The 19,980-nt window shown below is 55.9% G+C and overlaps 1 protein-coding gene across 4 annotated transcripts in view; it reads right to left on the reverse strand.

The window, feature by feature from the left end:
* The window catches only part of SLC38A10 (solute carrier family 38 member 10), a 51,827-nt gene that overhangs the window by 6,848 nt on the left and 24,999 nt on the right, over window positions 1-19,980 (reverse strand). For all 4 annotated transcript variants that reach the window (XM_033182579.1, XM_033182581.1, XM_033182580.1 and 1 more), the window contains 5 exons: window positions 19,303-19,414; window positions 17,125-17,231; window positions 8,674-8,830; window positions 1,402-1,569; window positions 523-1,011 (listed from right to left, as the gene is read on the reverse strand). In XM_033182579.1, the coding sequence (XP_033038470.1) occupies window positions 523-1,011; window positions 1,402-1,569; window positions 8,674-8,830; window positions 17,125-17,231; window positions 19,303-19,414 (1,033 nt within the window). The remainder of the gene's footprint in view (window positions 1-522; window positions 1,012-1,401; window positions 1,570-8,673; window positions 8,831-17,124; window positions 17,232-19,302; window positions 19,415-19,980) is intronic.

Genomic DNA, 19,980 nt, shown 5'->3' on the forward strand with positions numbered 1-19,980 from the left:
GGGGGTGGGGACAGAAGGCAAGGGAGGGACAAAAGGAGGTGGCAGATGTTTCTAAAGAGACACCCCCGTCAGCACAGTTTATATTCAACCTGATGATTACTAGCGAAGCAATAAAAAAAAATTTAACAACCTCATAGGCTTGTGGCAATGAGCCAATGTTAACTGCGTTCGCAATTAAAATGCAAGAACCGTCCTAAGCAGCTCTTAGATGGGCACTTAACAACGTGTTACCTGTCAGGCGCCCCCCGCGCCACCCCCCGTGTGTGCGCAGACACACGAGCACAGCGCGGCACCTGACATTTAGTGGTCTGGCAAACAACTGTGTGACAGATATTACAGTAGCTGTCAGCCACCAGCCTCTTCCTATCCCCACCAGCTGCCGGCCGCTCCATTTGCATGCTAATCTGGAGCAGGGCGAGAGACTGGGGCCTGAGGGAGGAGCCATCGATTCTGCTGCCCCTGCCCAGCCTCCCTAGCCCGAGAGGGAAGCGTCGTCCCACAGGAGCCCAGGTTGACACCCACCATGGTCGCTGTCCTCTGCGGGCTGCCCTGTATCCCTGGCGGCATTGCCTGGTGGCGGCACCCCATTGGCCTTTTCCCCTTCACCCACTGCCAGGGCATTCTGCTGCTCAGACAGCACTGCCTGGGGCTGGGGATGCAGGTCCCTGTCTCCTGGCCCCAGGTCTTCCTTTGCAGGCTGGACAGCTGGCTGACCATCTGCTTCTGGAACTTTCTGGGGATCTTCAGGAAGATCGCCTGCTTCCTCCACGGCCTGGGCCTGTCCAGGCCTCTTCCCAAACTCTCCCTGCTCCGGCTCCCATTTCTCTCTTTCTGAGTCGGGCAAAGGCGGTGCCATCTGGCCTTGGACTCCTGGAGCCTTTCCGCCTGCGTGTCTGGATGGAGGTTTGTTCTCTTCTGGCACCTCTCGGTCTTGGCCTTCATCTACCACCACCTTGTCGTGAGGAACAGGAGGCTCGTGGCGGTGGGCCTCGCCCACAGGCATGGCAATCCCTGCAAGGACACGGGGTACACAGATGGGGTCAGGCTGAGGCCCCTCCTTCCCTTCCCAGGGAATCTGAACTGGGTTCTTCCCTGGGTTCTGGCTCCCAACAGTGTGACACAGGCTAACAGATACCACCTCCCCACTGGCCCCCCTGCTGCCTGGTCAAGCGCAGTTGACGCTAAAGTTACAACAGGGGCAGCTGCAAACAAGTTGCTCTGGGAGGGGCAGGACATTCATCTGAATTGAAAGGCACAGAAAACAAAAATGACCAGAACTTAGGCTGGGCTGAAGGGAAAAACACACACATAGCCCGGAGAGCCACGCCGCAGGGTGTCCGGCCTGCAAAGGAGGACCTGGGGCCCCCTTTCCCGTCCCCACCCCCGGCCAGTGCCCAGTACCTTGCCCAGGGCGATCAAGCTGTGCCTCCTCCTGTGCCTCCTTGCCATCTTCCCGTCCAGGCACATCCACGGGCCCCTTGATCTGGGCCTGCTCCAGCTCCTCTCTCTCCTTTGGCAGCTTCGGCTTCTCCCGGCCATCCTCGGCCACAGCCACGACCGGATCCTGGGCTGGGAGCAGGGCACAGTTAGGGAACCGCACTGCAGGAGTGGGGCGGCTCTCCCTGGACTGTTACCATATTTTCCAGTCCAACGGCAGAGCCAAAGCAGTTATTTTTTTTCCTGTTCGATCATTAGCAGCTAAGTAGCACAGAAAACTGTCATTTTTCATGTGTATTCATAACAAAAATATGTCAACATACAATTCACACCTAGCTGGGGGCAGGGAGAGCGAGACTCCATGTAATACTCAGTCATTACCACCAGATGGCGGCATGAGCCCACCGACCGACTCTCCCACAGTCCCCTCCATTACCGCCATCACCTCCATCACCACCTCCATCACCGTCACCTCCACCACCACCACCATCACCACCACCACCGCTGCCAATCACCATCATCTCCATCCCTACCACCATCAGTGCCACCCCACCACCATTGCCATCATCTCCGTCATCACCATCATCTCCAGCCGTACCACCACCACTACCATCGCCACCACCATCGCTGCATCATTGCCACCTCCATCATCTTCACCTCCATCACCACCTTCCTGTCCCAGCAAGGCCATATGTCCACTGAGACAGGGGCTGCAGCCTAGGGGGACTCAGGTGAAGCTGTCTGGAGAAGAATTCAGAGTCCAGTTCAGAGCAGCAGATGGGGGCTCACCAGCTAGCTCTCAAAGGAGAAGAAAATGGGGACAATTTTCTTAGCTTTATACCAGCCTTCTAAGAGCAGCCTGATGTGTTAGTCTAGGGAAACAGACAGTTACACTGTTGTCAATTTGGAGTTGAGAGTCCTAGACAAACGGTAGAGGACAGGTACCACCCTACTGGTTAATAAACCAGTTAACAGAAAGCAGACACTAGGCTCTACAGTTTAGCTAAGTAACACATTCAACTGTTGTGTTTTGTTTTGTTTTGTTTTTTTAAGATGGACTCCTGCTGTGTCGCCCAGGCTGGAGTGCAGTGGCGCAATCTCAGCTCACCGCAACCTCTGCCTCCCAGGTTCAAGCAATTTTCATGCCTCAGCCTCCTGTAGCTGGGATTACAGGCACCTGCCACAACGCCTGGCTGATTTTTGTATATCTTTAGTAGACACAGGGTTTCACCACATTGGCTAGGCTGGTCTCAAACTCCTGACCTCAAGTGGTCCACCGCACCCGGCCCAAGTGATCAGTTCTATAAGCGTTTGGCCACCCGCCAGAGCAGGTGAAAACACACCAGTCGCCGTCACATGATTAAGCCTCAGCAGCGGCTCCATGCAGAAACGAGCCACGACTGTCAATCAAGAGGGCCTGTCCAATGGATTACTACGTGAAGAAGCGGAGGCTGACGAGGGGAAGGGAAAATAGAGCAAAACAAAGGAAATCTCCGTTGTCAGAGAACAAGTTGCCTCTAAGAAGTCATTTTCTCAGCACGAAGCAAAATTCAGTTCCTCAGGCCATGAACGACCGTCTGGGGCTCCAGCGGGAGCTCCATGTGGGTGCAGGAGCCGCAGGATGGGAAGCGAGCACGGTGAGCCGGGAACTGCCCCAGAGGTCCCTTTCTTTGGAGAACCTCCTGGAAATGCCACGCCTCTCAGCGTTTTGCAAGTGTTGCTGGATTGCACGGGCACCTGCGGGAAGGCTGCGCGAGCGTCCTGGCTCCCCGCCGCCGGCAGCAGCTGACCAGCCGAGGGCCACGCTCACAGCCTTCACGCCTGGCACTCTGCAGCTGTCCGCGGGCAATGCACACAGCCTCTTCCACAGCGCAGCCGACCTTTGCGTCAGGGACAGTTTGCAGGCAGTGCCTCTTGGCTGCAGTAAAACTAACACAAAACTTCAAAATTAGCAACTGAAAAACATCTGAGTGCTGCCAGCCGCTTCGGATCTCGACATGAACACAGGTTGCGCAAAGACAGAAAGGGGCCCTGTGTGGGGAGTGCCCCCGCCAGCTCACGACTGAGCTCTTCAGGAGGGAGGAGATCTCTGGCGTCTGAATTTCTTCTCCTAAGAGGCCAGCAATGCACCCGGCTAAGCCACAGTAGAGGCGGCCACGGCCAAGAGGGACAGCTCCATCCCCCCAGGAACACCCAGCGGAGGTGCCGCCGCAGAGCCACCGTCCCCCTCATTCGGCTTCAAAAATCGCCTCCAGGCCAGGTGTGCGGCCGAGGCAGGAAGACTACTCGAGGTCAGGAGTTTAACACCATCCTGGCGAAACCCTGTCTCAACAAAAAATACAAAATTAGCCGGGTGTGGTGCCGTACCTATACTCTAGGCTACTCGGGAGGCTGAGGTGGGAGAATCGCTTGAACTTGGGAGGTGGAGGCTGTAGTTGGCCAGTATCGTGCCAGCGCACTCCAGTCTGGGCAACAGAGCGAGATTCTGTCTCAAAAAGAAAAAAAAATCATCTCCAGTCACAAAAAACCACGACCTGTGGGTGTCATTGGCACCCGGCGCCAGGGATGCCGTGTAAGGCTCTGTCCCAGCAGCTCCTCACTGCCGGGTGCTGACGCAGGTTCCCAGCTCCTGGCACGCACAGAAACACACACCTTCCTAACAAGTGACAGAGGCCACGACTGGGCCACGGCGGAGGCGGATCTCTCAGACTTTCCTCCCTGCTGTCCAGTTGGGCAGGGAGGCCCAGAGGCTGCCAAGGCCACAGCTCAGGACTCGGTCTTTGGAGTCAGACACGCTCAGGGACTTGGAGATGGTGACCTGGAGGGAAAGGGGCAACATCTAATGCGTCCCCAACCCCACATTCAAGGCTGGCGTCCACTCCAGACCGGAGGCCAGCACGGACGGGCAGGGAGGCCAGCGACGCTGCCGTCCAGACCCCAAGAGTCGGCAAGGTGGCTCTGCAGGCTGCCAGCCTGGACCCGCCGTGGCTCCCTCTGTGTGCCTTGTGATCAGCACAGATGGAGACAGTCACGTCAGATGGTCCCCAGAAGAAGCGACTTTTAAACATGGTCCCGGTGGCCGGGAGCGATGGCTCAAGCCTGTAATCCCAGCACTTTGGGAGGCCAAGACGGGTGGATCGCAAGGTCAGGAGATCGAGACCACCCGGGCTAACACGGTGAAACCCCGTTTCTACTAAAAAATATAAAAAACTAGCCGGGCGTGGTGGCGGGTGCCTGTAGTCCCAGCTATTCGGGAGGCTGAGGCAGGAGAATGATGTAAACCCGGGAGGCGGAGCTTGCAGTGAGCTGAGATCCGGCCACTGCAGTCCAGCCGGGATGACAGAGCGAGACTCCATCTCAAAAAAAAAACAAAAATAAAACCAAAAAAAACCATGGTCCCGGCATCCCACTGACGGAGTTCCTCATCCACTCGAGCGCCACCCCAGGTTCATGAGGAGGCTCGGGATCCCAGGGCGCCACACTCGCAAGAGGCGGGAACAATGGCCGCTGACGTGACTTTTAAAAGCTAGTCCCTGCTTTTAGGCAACTTTTCCAATAGCTGATTTCTGACTTTCCCTTGATGCTGCCATGAGAAAGGATTACTCATTAAGGGCTTGGCTTTACAGCCCAGTCTTCCACACATAGCTGACCGACGACCTCATGGTCTCATCTTTCCGAACGTGAAAGGGAATCCCAGGCCATCTGGCTCCTGGTACCCGGGTGTCTGGGCTGGCAACACAGGCCCTGGTATAGCCTCCAGCAGGCGGAACCTCCTCACCACTGCTTTTGCCTCCACTGCGGCTGGCACCGCTGCTGTCTCTTGGGAGGCGGAAGAAGCTCCGAATTTTCCACACAGCACGGAATGGTCTGTGAGAGACTTAGGGCCACATGCTTCTCCCTTCTCTCCTCTGGCTGTGGGGACATCGCTACCCTGCTGGAGCAATGCCCTACTGAGAAAGCTTTTTTTTTTTTTTTAAGAGACAGGGTCCCACTCTGTCACCCACGCTGGAGTGCAGTGGTGCCATCTTGGCTCCCTGCAGCCCCGACCTTCCAGGCTGAAGTGATCCTCCCACCTCAGCATCCAGCCACCACACCGGCTCATTTTTGTATTTTTAGTAGAGACGGGGTTTCACCATATTGGCCAGGCTGATCTCAAACTCCTGACCTCAGGTGATCCTCCTGCCTTGGCCTCCCAAAGTGCTGAGATTCCAGGTGTAAGCCACCACACTGGCCCGGAGAAGGCTTCTGATAGCTCCTTTGCTGTGTCCCCCACACCTCTCCTCCTGTTATAATTTTGTGCTGTGTTTCTGCTGCTGTCTTGAAATGGCAGGGAGCTGATTTCACTGTCTGAGATAACTGTGCCAGCTGCACAGGACCTGGCCAGATTCCAAAGGGTCCTGCCTCCCGCAGCCTCTGGTTTGTGTTGAGCCACGTGACCTGGCTCCATGCGTGGGGGCCGTGTGTCCCCACTTGGGCCTGAGCACACAGAACTGTGGCCATCTCTGCCCCTGCACCAACACGCACGACCCGTCGACACCCAGCCAGACCCTCATTCCGTCCCCTATCACCGCATTCTGGCTCCCTTCTTAGCCAGGCCACTGCCTCATTTTCTCACTGAGTGGAAGTGCAGCTGTGCCTGCCCCACTAGGGAAGCGGGCACGAGGGTGCCTGAGGGGTGAGGGCCCTGCTGTGCTGCCCCGTGCAGCAAATGAGGGGCATGCAGGAACCAGGAGGGACGGGGGACCTGTAGCTCCAAGAAAGGAACAGATGTCACAAAACCCAAACCCGCCCCTAGCCTCCAGGGTGCTAGAGAGAGGAGGTATGAACAGCCCGACTCCGGGCTTTCAAGGTCACCGTCTTCATGAGCTTTTGCAGGGACTCAGCCATGCTCACAAAGACCTGCAAGGCCACGCATGGGGCCCAGGCTGTGCGCGTCTAACCACAATATCTGCACGAGGATGGGATTCCCAGCCGTAGTCCAGGGCCACGCAGGACTCTCACCCGGTCAACAGGTACCATTTTTGGCCTCTGCAGCATCAAGGAGACCAATAAAACTCCGCTCAGCCGTCCGACAGGGAGCGCACATCGGTGCAGGACCCTCGACCCCGGCTCAGCCTCAGCCAGGCAGCCCATCTACCATGGGGAGCCGGGGCTGAAAAATCGGAGACACGCTAAAAACAAGCGGCATGTGGTTCTGAGAGGGGCCATGTGTTTTGTTACAGCCTCGTGGAAGAAATAGAAACCAGATGTGGCCTCGGAGGGCACCAGGTGAGCCGGAGGCCCACGGCCCACTCAAGCCTCATGACAGGATACAGCTGCTTGCACCGGCCGCAAGCAGAGGCCGTGCAGTGCTCGGGGGACGGGAAGCCTCCTGCTGGCTGGCACTGAGAAGAGAAGTCCATTCCCCAGCAGCCCGCTAGACAAGGGCGACACCCCTCACTGCCTAGGCCAGGGTCCCAGCACACTGGACCAACTGACAGTTTCCGTGTCAGCGCCCACTCTAGCCCAGAGGCCTGGACAGCAACAAGTGGCCCTGCTCAGGCAGCACCGAGCCTGGGGCACCAGCTGAGGTGGGTGCAAAACACCCACCTGCCACTCCAGGTGGACTTTTTTCCAGTCCGAATTATCAAATCCAACGCAAGGCAGCTGGCAGCCACCGGCTGCTTTGGAACACTCATGTTTTTCTCTGGTGACCCCAACTGTCCCCAAGCACAGCCCCGCCAGCTGCAGGGAACCCAGAAGGCAGGGCTCCCCTGCCCACCTTCGCCATCCAGGAACAGTCATCCTTGGCAAATCTGAGCACAGCGGATCCAGGGAGACCCTCGGAGGGCGTGTATGAAGTGACAACGCTGGGAAGGAGCTTTCCAGGCACAGGAGTGCGGAGCTCAGAACAGAGATGACAACAAGCCCCAGGGTCACGGCTGAGACGGGCCCCACATGCTCAGCAGAAGCCAGGGGCTCCCTTCAGCGGACCTCTCCTCCTGTCCATTACAGAAGTGGAGGCCCCTTCCCGAGGCAGAAGTCACTGGCCAGCACCTCCACAGCGACCTGAGACCCCCAGCCACAGCCAGTACTGCTCACCAGGGCTCCCAGGGTGGTGTGCAGACGACGCCCAGTGAATCTGACTGAGCGGGGCCTCCGCTCAGGGTGTGTTGGAGGTGCTGTACACACAGGCACTGTGGACGAATAAACGCGGCTGTTGTCAGGGGCAGAAGACCCCAGCATGAAGGTCATCGTGGACAGCACCTACCTGCCCATGCCTGCCTGGTGCCACTCAGAGCTCCTGGGCAGGCCTGGGCCCGGGGAGGTCTGCTGCCTGCAGGGCCGCCCTGTGTGGCACTCCCTCTCTAGGCCGGGGAGGGTCAGGGAGGCAGTAGCCATCCAGGCCACGGAGCTGCAGCTGCACCTGGAAAGCCACACTCAGGAAACAAGTATCTCTCCACCCCGGGCTCTGCCACAGACGGAGGCGTCGGGGTTACAGGCACCGCGGCCGGGACTGTGCCACAGACGGAGGCGTCGGGGTTACGGGCACCGCGGCCGGGACTGTGCCACAGACGGAGGCGTCGGGGTTACGGGCACCGCGGCCGGGACTGTGCCACAGACGGAGGCGTCGGGGTTACGGGCACCGCGGCCGGGACTGTGCCACAGACGGAGGCGTCGAGATTACGGGGCACCGCGGGGCCTGTCCCAAAGTGGCCTGCAGCTAGCTGCATGAGGGCTCACGGTCCTAACTCCACCCACGGTCCTGGAGAACAAATAATAACCTGAAGCAGCAAACCAAACTGAGGCCTGATCGCCGACCCTGTCCAGGAGAAAACTGGAGAAACCGACATTCTCAAATGAACAGCATGTGAGCAACACTCAGAAACGTACACCCCACCTAGCCCACCGAGTGGCAGGCATCCAGGCCGGCGGCCACTCCTGTCCCACGTTCCCCGCATACAGGCGGCCACTCCTGTCCCACGTTCCCCGCATACAGGCGGCCACTCCTGTCCCACGTTCCCCGCATACAGGCGGCCACTCCTGTCCCACGTTCCCCGCATATAGGCGGTCACCCCACGGCCAGCCGTGGTGCACAGAGCATCTTCATGGGCAAGGCTGGTGGCTCCATCTCGCTGGCTGCACCCACATAGGACAGAGGCCACTGAGCAGATAAGCACAATCCTTGGACCAGACCCAGGAGATGCCCAGTGGGCACCTGCCCTGAGAAGGCTCAGAGGGCCAGGGTGGGCATACCTGAGAGTCGCGCTGCCTCTGCCTTCACCAAACCCTCGGCCTCTCCAAGTCGACCGCCGGGGGCTTCCTCTGCCAAGTCCTCGGGGACCTCCTCGCTCACAGACAGTGTGGTGACAGTGCTCACCACCAGGACGCCCAGGCCGACCCACAGCACCACCTGAGGAGACAAAGACCCCAGGGCAGGAGTCACAGCTGGCCCCGTTCCTGCTGAGGGCATAAAACTGGCCTGGCAGAGAGGCTCAGAGACGGGGTGAGGCACGAGGAGAGGGGACACGACAAAGTCCCCCGAGGGTGGGAAAGGCGCGCAGTCAGCCCTGCCTGAGGACAGGTGGCCACTCCCAGGGAGACTTGGGCCCGCCTGCCGGCGAAGCTCCTGACCGCTGGGAGAGGGCTGAGCCCTGATGCGCTGCTCTCAGAGCATGGCGGCACTACTGGCATCCAGCCTGTGGCTGACATGCCCTCCCGGCCAGCTGGAGTCATGGGCCAACCCTGTCAGAGCTATGCCAGCCATTCAGGCCAGAGCGGGAGGGACAGAATCCGTTCAGAAGAACTGGTGAGACCTCCCTGGCCCAACACAATGAGAGGCGAGGGCTCCCTGGCGGGAAGGACCCGCACTCTCTGAAGCTGGCGGCGACTGAAAAAGACAACCCGGCGGAGACACCGCTTCCTCCACTTCCTTCTCTGCCACCCGGAAGCACTGGGCTAGTGCTGGTGTCTCCGGACGCCAGGGGCTGCTGAGGCTCTGAGGTCAGTGAGCTCCGCCGAAGACAGCCCGGCCGCCGTGTGCCTCGGGGCTTGTAGGATGCCCACGGAGCCCAAGGCCTTGGCAGTAACGACAGCTGGCCGGAGCATGTGGTGACGGCAGGCCTGCCCCAGGTGCACATGGGCCACTGTCTGCTGTATGCTCGGGAGGTCCGGGCAAGGCCTGCAGGCTCGGCGGCCCGCAGGGACTGCCTCACCCTGGCCCCAAATGTTCTGCATTTGTGGAGGCCCCTTCAGCCACATGACATCTTCCTGGCGGCGAAGGGAAGAGTCCCGGGGCAGTGGTGGTGTCCGGAAGGTGACCAAAGCAGTCTTAAGATAATAAAACAAGGAAGAAACCTGAAATCTCCCGAGGCTATGTGATCTGTGTAGGGAGCACGTGTGGAAAGGCCTGCCCGGCAGCAGCTGTCAGTGGGTGACATGGGTGGTCATGGCTTAGAGACCTGATGCCAGAAGGAAAGGCCATCAGAGGCAGGCCTTGGGGGCCCGTTACAGCCTTTGTGACCTCTCCTACACCAGAGCTGCCCCTGGACCTCTGTCTTCAGGGCCCTGCCCTCCCATCGAGGCCTCTGCCAGCCAGCACGGGGCAGAGACCAGGCTCGGGCCACCTGGGGTAAAGGGTCTGGATGGAAATTTAACCCGACCCACCAGGAAGTGCCTGGACAGGAGACCATGTTGTCTGGAAGCTCTGGGAAGCCCCAGTGTAGGAACCCTGCCCTGCAGGGCAGCACACCCTCGCTTCTAACTGGGCACAGATGGGACAGCTGGGGAACTTGGGGGGCCTATGGGGACCGCAGCGGCTGCCCAGGCTCAGTGGCAGGGGGAAGCCCATGGAGCCCCAGCCCAGCCTCCAGTCCTGTGCCTTCCAGCACAGCTTCCTGCAGAGCCGAAGAACTTCCTTTGAGGACACGGTCGTTCAACAGGACCAGTGTGCCAGACACCTGGTTTCAGAGCACCCCGTGACTTTCATTTCTGCAGCGATCAGATCAACACAGCCGCAGAGCCGGCCGATAGGAGGAATGCAAGCCCACTCCAGACGTCTCACCTGAGCTTGGAAATCCAGGGACCTGACCAGGGGCCACGCACTGCCCGGATCACAGCACCCTCCCCTGCAGAAGTGATCAGGGCCTCCAGACACACAAGGCATCACTGACTCAAATGCAGAGAGAAGCAACGGGGCAGGGGAGAAAACTCACTTTCGCTCCACATATGTAGACATGCGCGAGTCCACACTCCGCACTTCCGTCATAAAAAGCACAGCTGGAGGCGGGGCTCTGGTTGCTCTGCACCACGCGCCTCAATGTGGGTCTCAGGGCAGCCCGGTTAGCATCCAGGCACCCACCCAGCAAGGGCCCAAGCCTCAGCAGGCCTCGGGGATCCTCTCTGGTTACAGGCAGACGCCGCGCTGGTGGCTCGTGTCTGAGAGTCAGTGTTCATTTCATTACATCTTCCAGGAGCAGGGGCCGGCTTTTAGGCCTTTTGGGGACTACTGCCCTCTGGGTACGCCCCTGTGAGGCGGCCTCCTGTGCCCCAGGGATCCACCCTCTGCATGGCCCTCAGACACCTTCTAAGCCGCCTGCTGCCCCACCCGCTCATGGTTCCCGGGCAGCGAGACTAAAGCCCCAGCCTCACTCAGGATCGGAGAGACCCTCGACTTTTCTGACTTTCAAAATAAAGAACGAAACGGGGGGGTGTGGTGGCTCACGCCTGTAATCCCAGCACTTTGGGAGGCCGAGGCAAGTGGATCACCTGAGGTCAGGAGTGTTCAAGACCAGCCTGGCCAACACGGTGAAACCCCGTCTCTACTAAAAATACAAAAATTAGCCGGTTGTGGTGGCGCACATCTGTAATCCCAGCTACTGGGGAGGCTGAGGCAGGTGAATCGCTTGAACCCGGGAGGCAGAGCTTGCAGTGAGCCAAGATCACACCACTGCACTCCAGCCTGGAGGACAGAGTGACAGTCCATCTCAAAAAACAAAGAACAAAACACGTGGTGACGGACATATCTTTTCGATGGTCTCAGGGCTGACCTATCTTCCTGCCCCCAGTTGATTTGAGGACGAGCTGGAACATTCCTTCTTTTCACATCTTTCTCCAGCACAGCCTTGATTCAACCACCACACAGGTGTCCCCACTTCCCTGGACACCCCAGCATAGCACCAGTTTTGGCTCTTCCTGAGGTCCCTGGGCCGGGTACAGGCACCACATCGCCCAGACTACTCAGACGGGCCGAGGCACAGACCCAGGCTTGTGCCCCTCCGTGGCGCGGCCGGAGCCCCTGGGACAGTGGCCAGGCCGAGATGCTGTGCCACAGGCCCTGGGTATGGCCTTGTGCTGTTGGCATCTCCATACCTAAGGAAACAGGGCATGCTGAGCGGATGGCACACGTTGTCTGCTGGCTCCACGACCTACTGCAGAGCCACAGGAGCGCGGGGAACAGGACACACCAGACCCAAGTCAGAAGGAAAAAGAAACCTCTCCGTCTCCTCCACACACAGCCAAACCGCGGTGAATGTGACTCAATGCGCTTTCTAGCTTCTAAAAACCATGGCAAAGCAGGCACAGAGAGATGCTTCTTTCACTCGATTCTCTGCGTTTGTCTACACGTCTACACATCAAGTCAAAAGCCAGCACTGGGTTAACGGTTCAACACTAGTGAGTCAGTGACGCGCCAGCCACTTACACCAGCAGCGCCGTGGCCACAGGCGCGTGACGCCACACACGGGCAAGAGAGGAGGAAGTGCTGCAGCAACTGGAAAGAGGGAGGTGACATCATCATTAGCTGCAGGTGAAAAGCCAAGAGATCCAGCAGGAGTACAGTAAGGTGAACGAGTGAAAATGTCACCTATGAAATCGCTGGCTTCCCTTTACACAAACAGCCACTTAGAAAATCCAGGGGGAAAAGAGATCCAGGATAGCGTGCCGTGCAGCCAACAGCAGCCTGGGAAACAGACGGGGACGAAGGACCTCGTGAGGTCTGGAGAAGCCAAACGCGGTGCCCTCCTGCTAGGCAGGGGAATCGCGTGGACACCTGCACGTCCGCTGCAGTGTAAAGACAGCAATTCCCAAGTTAATCTATAGTTTCAAGAAGCCCAGTTAGACCAAAAGATAAAAAGCAGGACGAATTTTTTGTTAAGAGTCAGATCAGCTGATTCCAACATTCATACAGAAAATAAAACAAAGAAGACTATGCAGAAAATGTATTATTCACAGCCAAGAGGCGGGACGAGAATTTAAAGTGTTCCAAGAGCCACGAGTCACAGCTCGGTAAGTGTCACCAGGGTGTGCAACGAACATGCAAGACACAACTAACACGGTACGGAAGGACAGACCAGCCAATAAGTAAAACACAGGTCCCAAGTGAGGCCTGAATACACACAAGAATTTAATCTACAATAGTGACACCATTTCCCATCAGTGATGATTATTCAATAAATCATGTCTGACGACTAGGGAACCACCTAGAAACAAACTCAGGATACATACTTTGTTTCTTACGCCAAAATAAAATACAGGCGGACCCAAGATTTAAATTAAAAAAAAAAAAGTCATTAAAATATTAGAAAAAATGAGGGAGGAATTATTTTAAAATAATACTGGAGTGCGGAAATTCTAACTATAACTCTTTATTTCTCTTTCTTTCCTTTCTTCCTCCCTCCCTCCCTCCCTTCTTTCTTTCCTTCTTTCTCCTGCCAACTCACAGAACAGACTTTTTTTCTAAGAAAGCCCAGTGGGGCTGGGCGCGGTGGCTCACACCTGTAATCCCAGCACTCTGGGAGGCCAAGGCGGGCGGATCACAAGGTCAGGAGATCGAGACCACGGTGAAACCCGGTCTCTACTAAAAAATAAAAAAAATTAGCCGGGCGCGGTGGCGGGCACCTGTAGTCCCAGCTATTCAGGAGGCTGAGGCAGGAGAATGGCGTGAACCCAGGAGGCGGAGCTTGCAGTGAGCCGAGATCGCGCCACTGTACTCTAGCCAGCGGGACAGAGCGAGACTCCGTCTCAAAAAAAAAGAAAGAAAGCCCAGTGGACTAAAACATGGGACCTGGCATAGTAGGACATGTGACATCTGATGGGCAGAGGCTGAGCCTCTCATGCCATCTGAAGTTCCTAAAACTCACCAAGAAACTTCCTCCTCAAGCTATGGCTTAACAGCTGGTATCAAACTGGTCTTCCCCTTTAAAACAACGGTAAAAGCTGGATAAAAACAATAAAAACACCCAACCAAAGACACTGGTGAATAACTTTGTCAGCTCAGACTTGAGAGGTCTGGATCCCAGAGGACAGAGAAGAGCCCTCAGTCACAGAGAGGTTGAGCCTGTTGTCCTTGGAGCCTCACCGATGACTGGGACTAAGCAGACAGGACAAGAGAACGCAACAGCCTAGAGCCTGGGCACACTCACAGGGCTGGGCACCGAGAAGTACGAATGAGGGTGCCCCAGCAGCCAGAACTCGAGGGAAAGAAGGAAACCTCAGAGAAGCATGTCACTCCACATTCTGCATGCACAAATCTCCCCCAAAGCACTTGCCAGCTACGAGCTATGCAGAAAGGAGCAAGACGAATGCCAAGCAGAAGATTCCACCATCTGAGGGTGTCACTGCCCAGCTGAGACCCCAGAAGGGCTGTACCCTAGGAACAAGGCCAACTGGAAACACATTTGCCTCAATGGGATGCAGGCCTTCTGCCTATCCCCTGTATGATGGATGGATGACAATGTCACCCAGAACTTCTATGATTTCTCAAACACAACATCTGCAAAATACCAGGCACACTAGAAAACAAGACCCCATGACAAAAAAAAAAAGAAGCCATAAAGAATCAATATAAATACTTTTTTCTTTTTCTTTTTCTTTTTTTTGAGGTGGAGTCTCTCGCTCTGTTGCCCAGGTTGGAGTGCAGTGGTGCGATCTCGGCTCACTGCAACCTCCACCTCCCGGGTTCAGGTGATTCTCCTGCTTCAGCCTCCCAAAGTACTGGGATTACAGGCGTGAGCCACCATGCCTGGCTCCATAACTACTATTTGAAACAACAACAACGATGTCTTGTAGAGTTTTATTTATTTATTTTTGAGACAGAGTCTCGCTCTGTCACCCAGGCTGGAGTGCAGTGGCGTGATCTTGGCTCACCGCAATCTCTGCCTCTCGGGTTCACGCCCTTCTCCTGCCTCAGCCTCCCGGGTAGCTGGGACTACAGGCATCCGTCACCACGTCCGGCTAATTTTTTTTTTTGCATTTTTAGTAGAGATGGGGTTTCACCGTGTTAGCCAGGATGGTCTTGATCTCTTGACCTCGTGATCGCCCGTCTCAGCCTCCCAAAGTGCTGGGATTACAGGCGTGAGCCACCGCGCCCGGCACTTGTGGAGTTTTAAATAAGGGTTGTTATAAACTGCCTAGTATAATCGTTAGAAAGATCGAAATGTACCAACAAGCTAAAAGAAGAGTAAATATTTAAATGTTTGATTGATCCAAAGAAAGAAAAAGTAAAAAACAGAAAAAGGACACATGAGACAAATAGGACATAAGTTGAAAGTTTTCCCCCCAAAATCAGTTATTATATTAACCGTACATAGTCTTAAATACTCCCATTCACAGACTGAATAATAACAAGACAAAAGTCACCTACATGCTGTTATAAGAGACACACGGTGACTATAATGGACCAGAGAAATCAAAAGGGATGAAGCAAGCCATCCTGGGCAAACACGAACCCAAAGCAGAGCGAAGTTAGCTGCACAGCCAGCTTGAAGGAGAAAGTGTTTCCAACGATAAAAAGGAGTAGTCAACAAGATAAAAGTCAGTTCAAAACGTAGATGTGACCAACTTCAATCTGTCTGCTCCTAATAACATGGCTTCAAACTAAAAAGCAAAAAGTGATAGAACTAAAAGGACAAATAAATCTACAATTACAGTAGGAATTATCATACCTTTCTCACAACTCATAAACAAGATGATTAAAAAATCAGTAAGGGGCCAGGCGCAGTGGCTCACGTCTATAATCCCAGCACTTTGGGAGGCTGAGGCAGGTGGATCATTTGAGGTCAGGAGTTTGAGACCAGCCTGGCCAACATGGTAAAACCCCATCTCTACTAAAAATACAAAAATTAGATGGGTGTAGTGGCGCACACCTGGAATCCCAGCTACTCAGGAGGCTGAAGCAGGAGAATTGCTTGAGCCCAGGAGGCAGAGATCGCAGTGAGCCGAGATGCTGAAGAAGCAGCTGACACACGTGGACATGTATTCTAACGTACACTGTAAGAATCTATTTACCACAACTTGAAGACACGCAAGATCATTCTAGAATGCTGGCGGACAGATGGGCAGTGATCTTTGCGGTGGGGGTGGATGACAGTGAGGCATGTCCTATGGGATGTCCTATGTCTGCTCCGGATGGTGGTTCCACGTGGTTCACTTTGTAAAAACTTACCAGGTTGAGGCCGAGTGTGGGGCTCACACCTGTAATCCCGGCACTTTGGGAGGTCGAGGCGGGTGGATCACCTGGGGTCAAGAGTTCAAGACCAGTGTGACCAACATGGAGAAACCCCGTCTCACTAAAAATACAAAATTAGCCGGGTGTGGTGACGTGTGCCTGTAATCTCAGCTACTTGGGAGACTGAGGCAGGAGAATCACTTGAACCCCAGAGGCGAAGGCTGCAGTGAGCTGAGATTGCACCACTGTACTCCAGCCTGGGCAACAAGAGTGAAACTCTGTCTCAAAAGAGAAAAAAAAATTATCAATATACACCAGTAAGAAAAAGCTCAACAACTCCCTAAAAAGTGAGCAAAGACCCCAGGCAGTTCACAGACAAAGAAACTCAAATGGCTTCTAAACTCACGAAGACGCTCAAGTTCCCGCCAGAGAGGCCAAGAATGAGGAAGCCTGGAAGGTCCTGGGTGCGGGGACAGAAGCCTTGGGTCTGGCTGGGAGTGACGCTGCAGGCAATTTGGGTAGAGCCAGCACGTTTACAAATGCTCACACCCCTGACACAGGATTCCACTTCTAGAAGGCTTCCTACAGACGCATGCTCAAACACGTCGACATGCTCACGAACACATATTCAGCACAATTTTGTCTGCAATAGCAGAAGACTGGAGAGGTTAGTCCTTCGGAGACTGGGATTATGGAATTTTTCTACCACAGAACACCATGAAATGGCTAAAAATAGCCAGGCAGTTCTGTGCCCACGGCTGTGAGGCAACGCGACCTGCACAGGATTTTGAGAAAAGCAGCAGGAAGCTGTGTTACAATGAAAGAAAAATGCACATGCGCGCGCACAGACCGCCGCCGGAGTGGACGTGCACAGACCGCCGCGCGAGGGTTGTACCAGGAACAACAGCGGGTGGTGGCCTCGGCGGGGGTGGCTGGGGAGGGGACTCGGAGTTGGCAGCAGATCCATAGACAAGCAGTCACTGCAGAAAACCATGGGAAAGAGCTTACGACTCAGCACAGTTGGCCTCAGGAAAACCCGATGCACAGCCGGAGCAGGTCGGTGTGGCCCTGCTGGGCAAAGACCGTGTGTCCTGGTGAACCCGGGGCTCCCCAGGCTGACTGGACCAAGGCCCTTTTGTGGGTTTTAAGTTTCTTGACAGAACCCGTCTGAAAACGCTGAACCAGGGGCTTCCCTTCCGACTCCACCTCGCCCCAGCCCAGACGCATCAGCGGCGGCCCAGGCAGCCCCCAGCGGCGCGCACCTGGGAGGAAAGTGCGTTCTTGTGGATTTTCTTGGAGATCAGTGCCGGGCAGATAAAGCAGATGAGGCTTCCCATGGTCGCGCCCGTAAGGCCCAGGATGGTCTCCACTAGGAAAGAGAAGGGACAGGAAGGGATGAGTGGGAAAGGGCTCCGGCCAGGAGGGGACCCGAGCTTTTTTGCCCAGCACACAGGGGAGCAAGCCAGCATTGAAGGAAAGGCCGTCCAGGCGAGAGCCGGGAGCAGACACGCCCTCTCTGCCCAGAAAGCCTGACAAGAACAGCTGATTCCTCCAACAGTGCATTTAGGCTCCGGGGTGAATTCTCTGATGGTTCATCTTTGAAGAGTCAAGACACGGCCGGGCGCGGTGGCTCATGCCTGCAATCCCAGCACTTTGGGAGGCAGAGGCGGGCAGATCACGAGGTCAGGAGATCAAGACCATCCTGGCTAACACGGTGAAACCCCGTCTCTACTAAAAACTACAAAAAACTAGCCGGGCGACGTGGCGGCGCCTGTAGTCCCAGCTACCCGGGAGGCTGAGGCAGGAGAATGGCGTAAACCCGGGAGGCGGAGCTTGCAGTGAGCCGAGATCGCACCACTGCACTCCAGCCTGGGCGACAGACCAAGACTCCGTCTCAAAAAAAATAAAAAACAGAGTCAGACACTACGGACTTCCTGCGGAAACCAAATGCTGGTTCCGCACGGCACGGCTCCCACGCAGCCTCTCCTGCCTGCTGCTCCATGAGTGGCCCTAGGCAGGCAGGACTTACCCAAGGGCAAGTGGAGAAGCCAGGGCCTGGCGTGTGTGCCAGGCTGCAGCCCCTGCCAGGAGCCCAGACAGATCACCTCTAGGGCTGTTCCCTGGGGAGAGTGAGTGCGAGTTCCCCTGTGGATCTGATGATAATGAGCTCTGTCTTGTCTGCTAGGGAGCGGGTGCATTTGGGTAACATAAATACGTTCAGGGCCTTCAACGCTTCCCTTGGTAATGCGTCAACAAAATCAGAAGTCAAAAGAATCAACAGGACAGCATGCGCTGTTCTAGAATAGTTGGTCCTACAAATCGAGCCTGTGTCCCAGCACCGCAGTCTCTCTCCACCCAGGTGTCAATGGGTGTCTGCTGTTCCATCAAGCTGCTAGATTTTCTTTTTTTTTTTTTTTTGAGACGGAGTCTCGCTCTGTCGCCCAGGCTGGAGTGCAGTGGTGCGATCTCAGCTCACTGAAAACTCCGCTTCCTGGGTTCACGCCATTCTCCTGCCTCAGCCTTCCCAGTAGCTGGGACTATAGGCGCCCGTCACCATGCTCGGCTAATTTTTTGGTATTTTTAGTAGAAACAGGGTTTCACCGTGTAAGCCAGGATGGTCTCGATCTCCTGACCTCGCGATCCGCCTGCTTTGGCCTCCCAAAGTGCTGGGATTACAGGTGTGAGTCACCGCGCCCGGCGAGCTGCCAGATTTTTTTTCTTTTTTTTTTGAGACGGAGTTTCTCTCCTGTTGCCCGGCTTGGAGTGCAATGGCGTGATCTCGGCTCGGCTCACAGCAACCTCCTCCTCCCGGGTTCAAGTGATTCTTTTGCCTCAGCCTCCCGACTAGCTGGGATTACAGGCATGCGCCACCACGCCCGGCTAATTTTGTATTTTTAGTAGAGACGGGGTTTCTCCATGATGGTCAGGCTGGTCTTGAACTCCCGACCTCAGGTGATCCGCCCGCCTCAACCTCCCAAAGTGCTGGGATTACAAGCGTGAGCCACTGTGCCTGGCTGAAGCTGCCAGATTTTATCCCCTGCCTTTCTCCGTGGGCCAGAGAAAAAATGACAAAGTGTCTAGACTTTTTTAGGAGACCAGAGAAGACGGCTCCTAACTGGGCAGGTCTTGGTTGATGCCGAAGCCCCCGGGTCCCACTCCCCGGCACTAGAGCAGCCCCCCCGCCTTACCATTGGGGATAAGGATGCCGCCTGCCTAGAGCAGCCCCCCCCACCGCCTTACCATTGGGGATAAGGATGTCCCCGGCACTAGAGCAGCCCCCCCCACCGCCTTACCATTGGGGATAAGGATGCCGCCGGCACTAGAGCAGCCCTCCCGCCTTACCATTGGGGATAAGGATGTCCCCGGCACTAGAGCAGCCCTCCCGCCTTACCATTGGGGATAAGGATGCCGCCGGCACTAGAGCAGCCCTCCCGCCTTACCATTGGGGATAAGGATGCCGCCGACCATGGTTCCAAACACCACAGAGAGGGTAAGTGCTTTAAACCGGAGAGGGGGCATGTAGCCCCCTGCTGCAAAGGTGCCATCTTTTTGCTGTATAAAAGAAAAACAAAAAGGTTTTGAAAGGACTGATTTCCTCCACCACTCTCCTAGAAAGCAAAGCCTGAAAGGGCTCTGCCAGGCACACCGGGCACATCTCCATGTGAGGCCAGCCGTGCGCTCACCTGGCAAGTGCACCAGGTACATCTCCATGTAGGGCCGGCCGCGCACTCACCTGGCAGGTGAGCCTGACCAGCACAATCAGATCTGGCTTAGCAACTTGAACGGGAACCTGCAACCCAAACCTGCAACACACCAGGAAGGCACAAGGGCTTCTCACCCCAGGCACAGACCATAAATTTTACAATGTCCTTTTGAAATGTGAGTATCGAGTCCTTCCGTTTTCCTTTTTGCTTTTAGAGCAATATCATGAGAGAGTTTTTTAAGTGCCAGGAAGCATGGAGAGCAGAACACAGGCTGCACAGCACTGCTCCTGCCAAATGTCTCTAGGCCTCTCCTGGCCCGCAGCTTTCAGGGTGCGGGCACAACCCCCAGGCACACACGCACACATGTGGCTGTGTTATCATCTTCAGGGTGCGGGCACAACCCCCAGGCACACA

Source organism: Trachypithecus francoisi, unplaced genomic scaffold (genome assembly GCF_009764315.1).
Source record: "Trachypithecus francoisi isolate TF-2019V2 unplaced genomic scaffold, Tfra_2.0 Lachesis_group20, whole genome shotgun sequence".
Lineage (NCBI taxonomy): Eukaryota > Metazoa > Chordata > Mammalia > Primates > Cercopithecidae > Trachypithecus > Trachypithecus francoisi.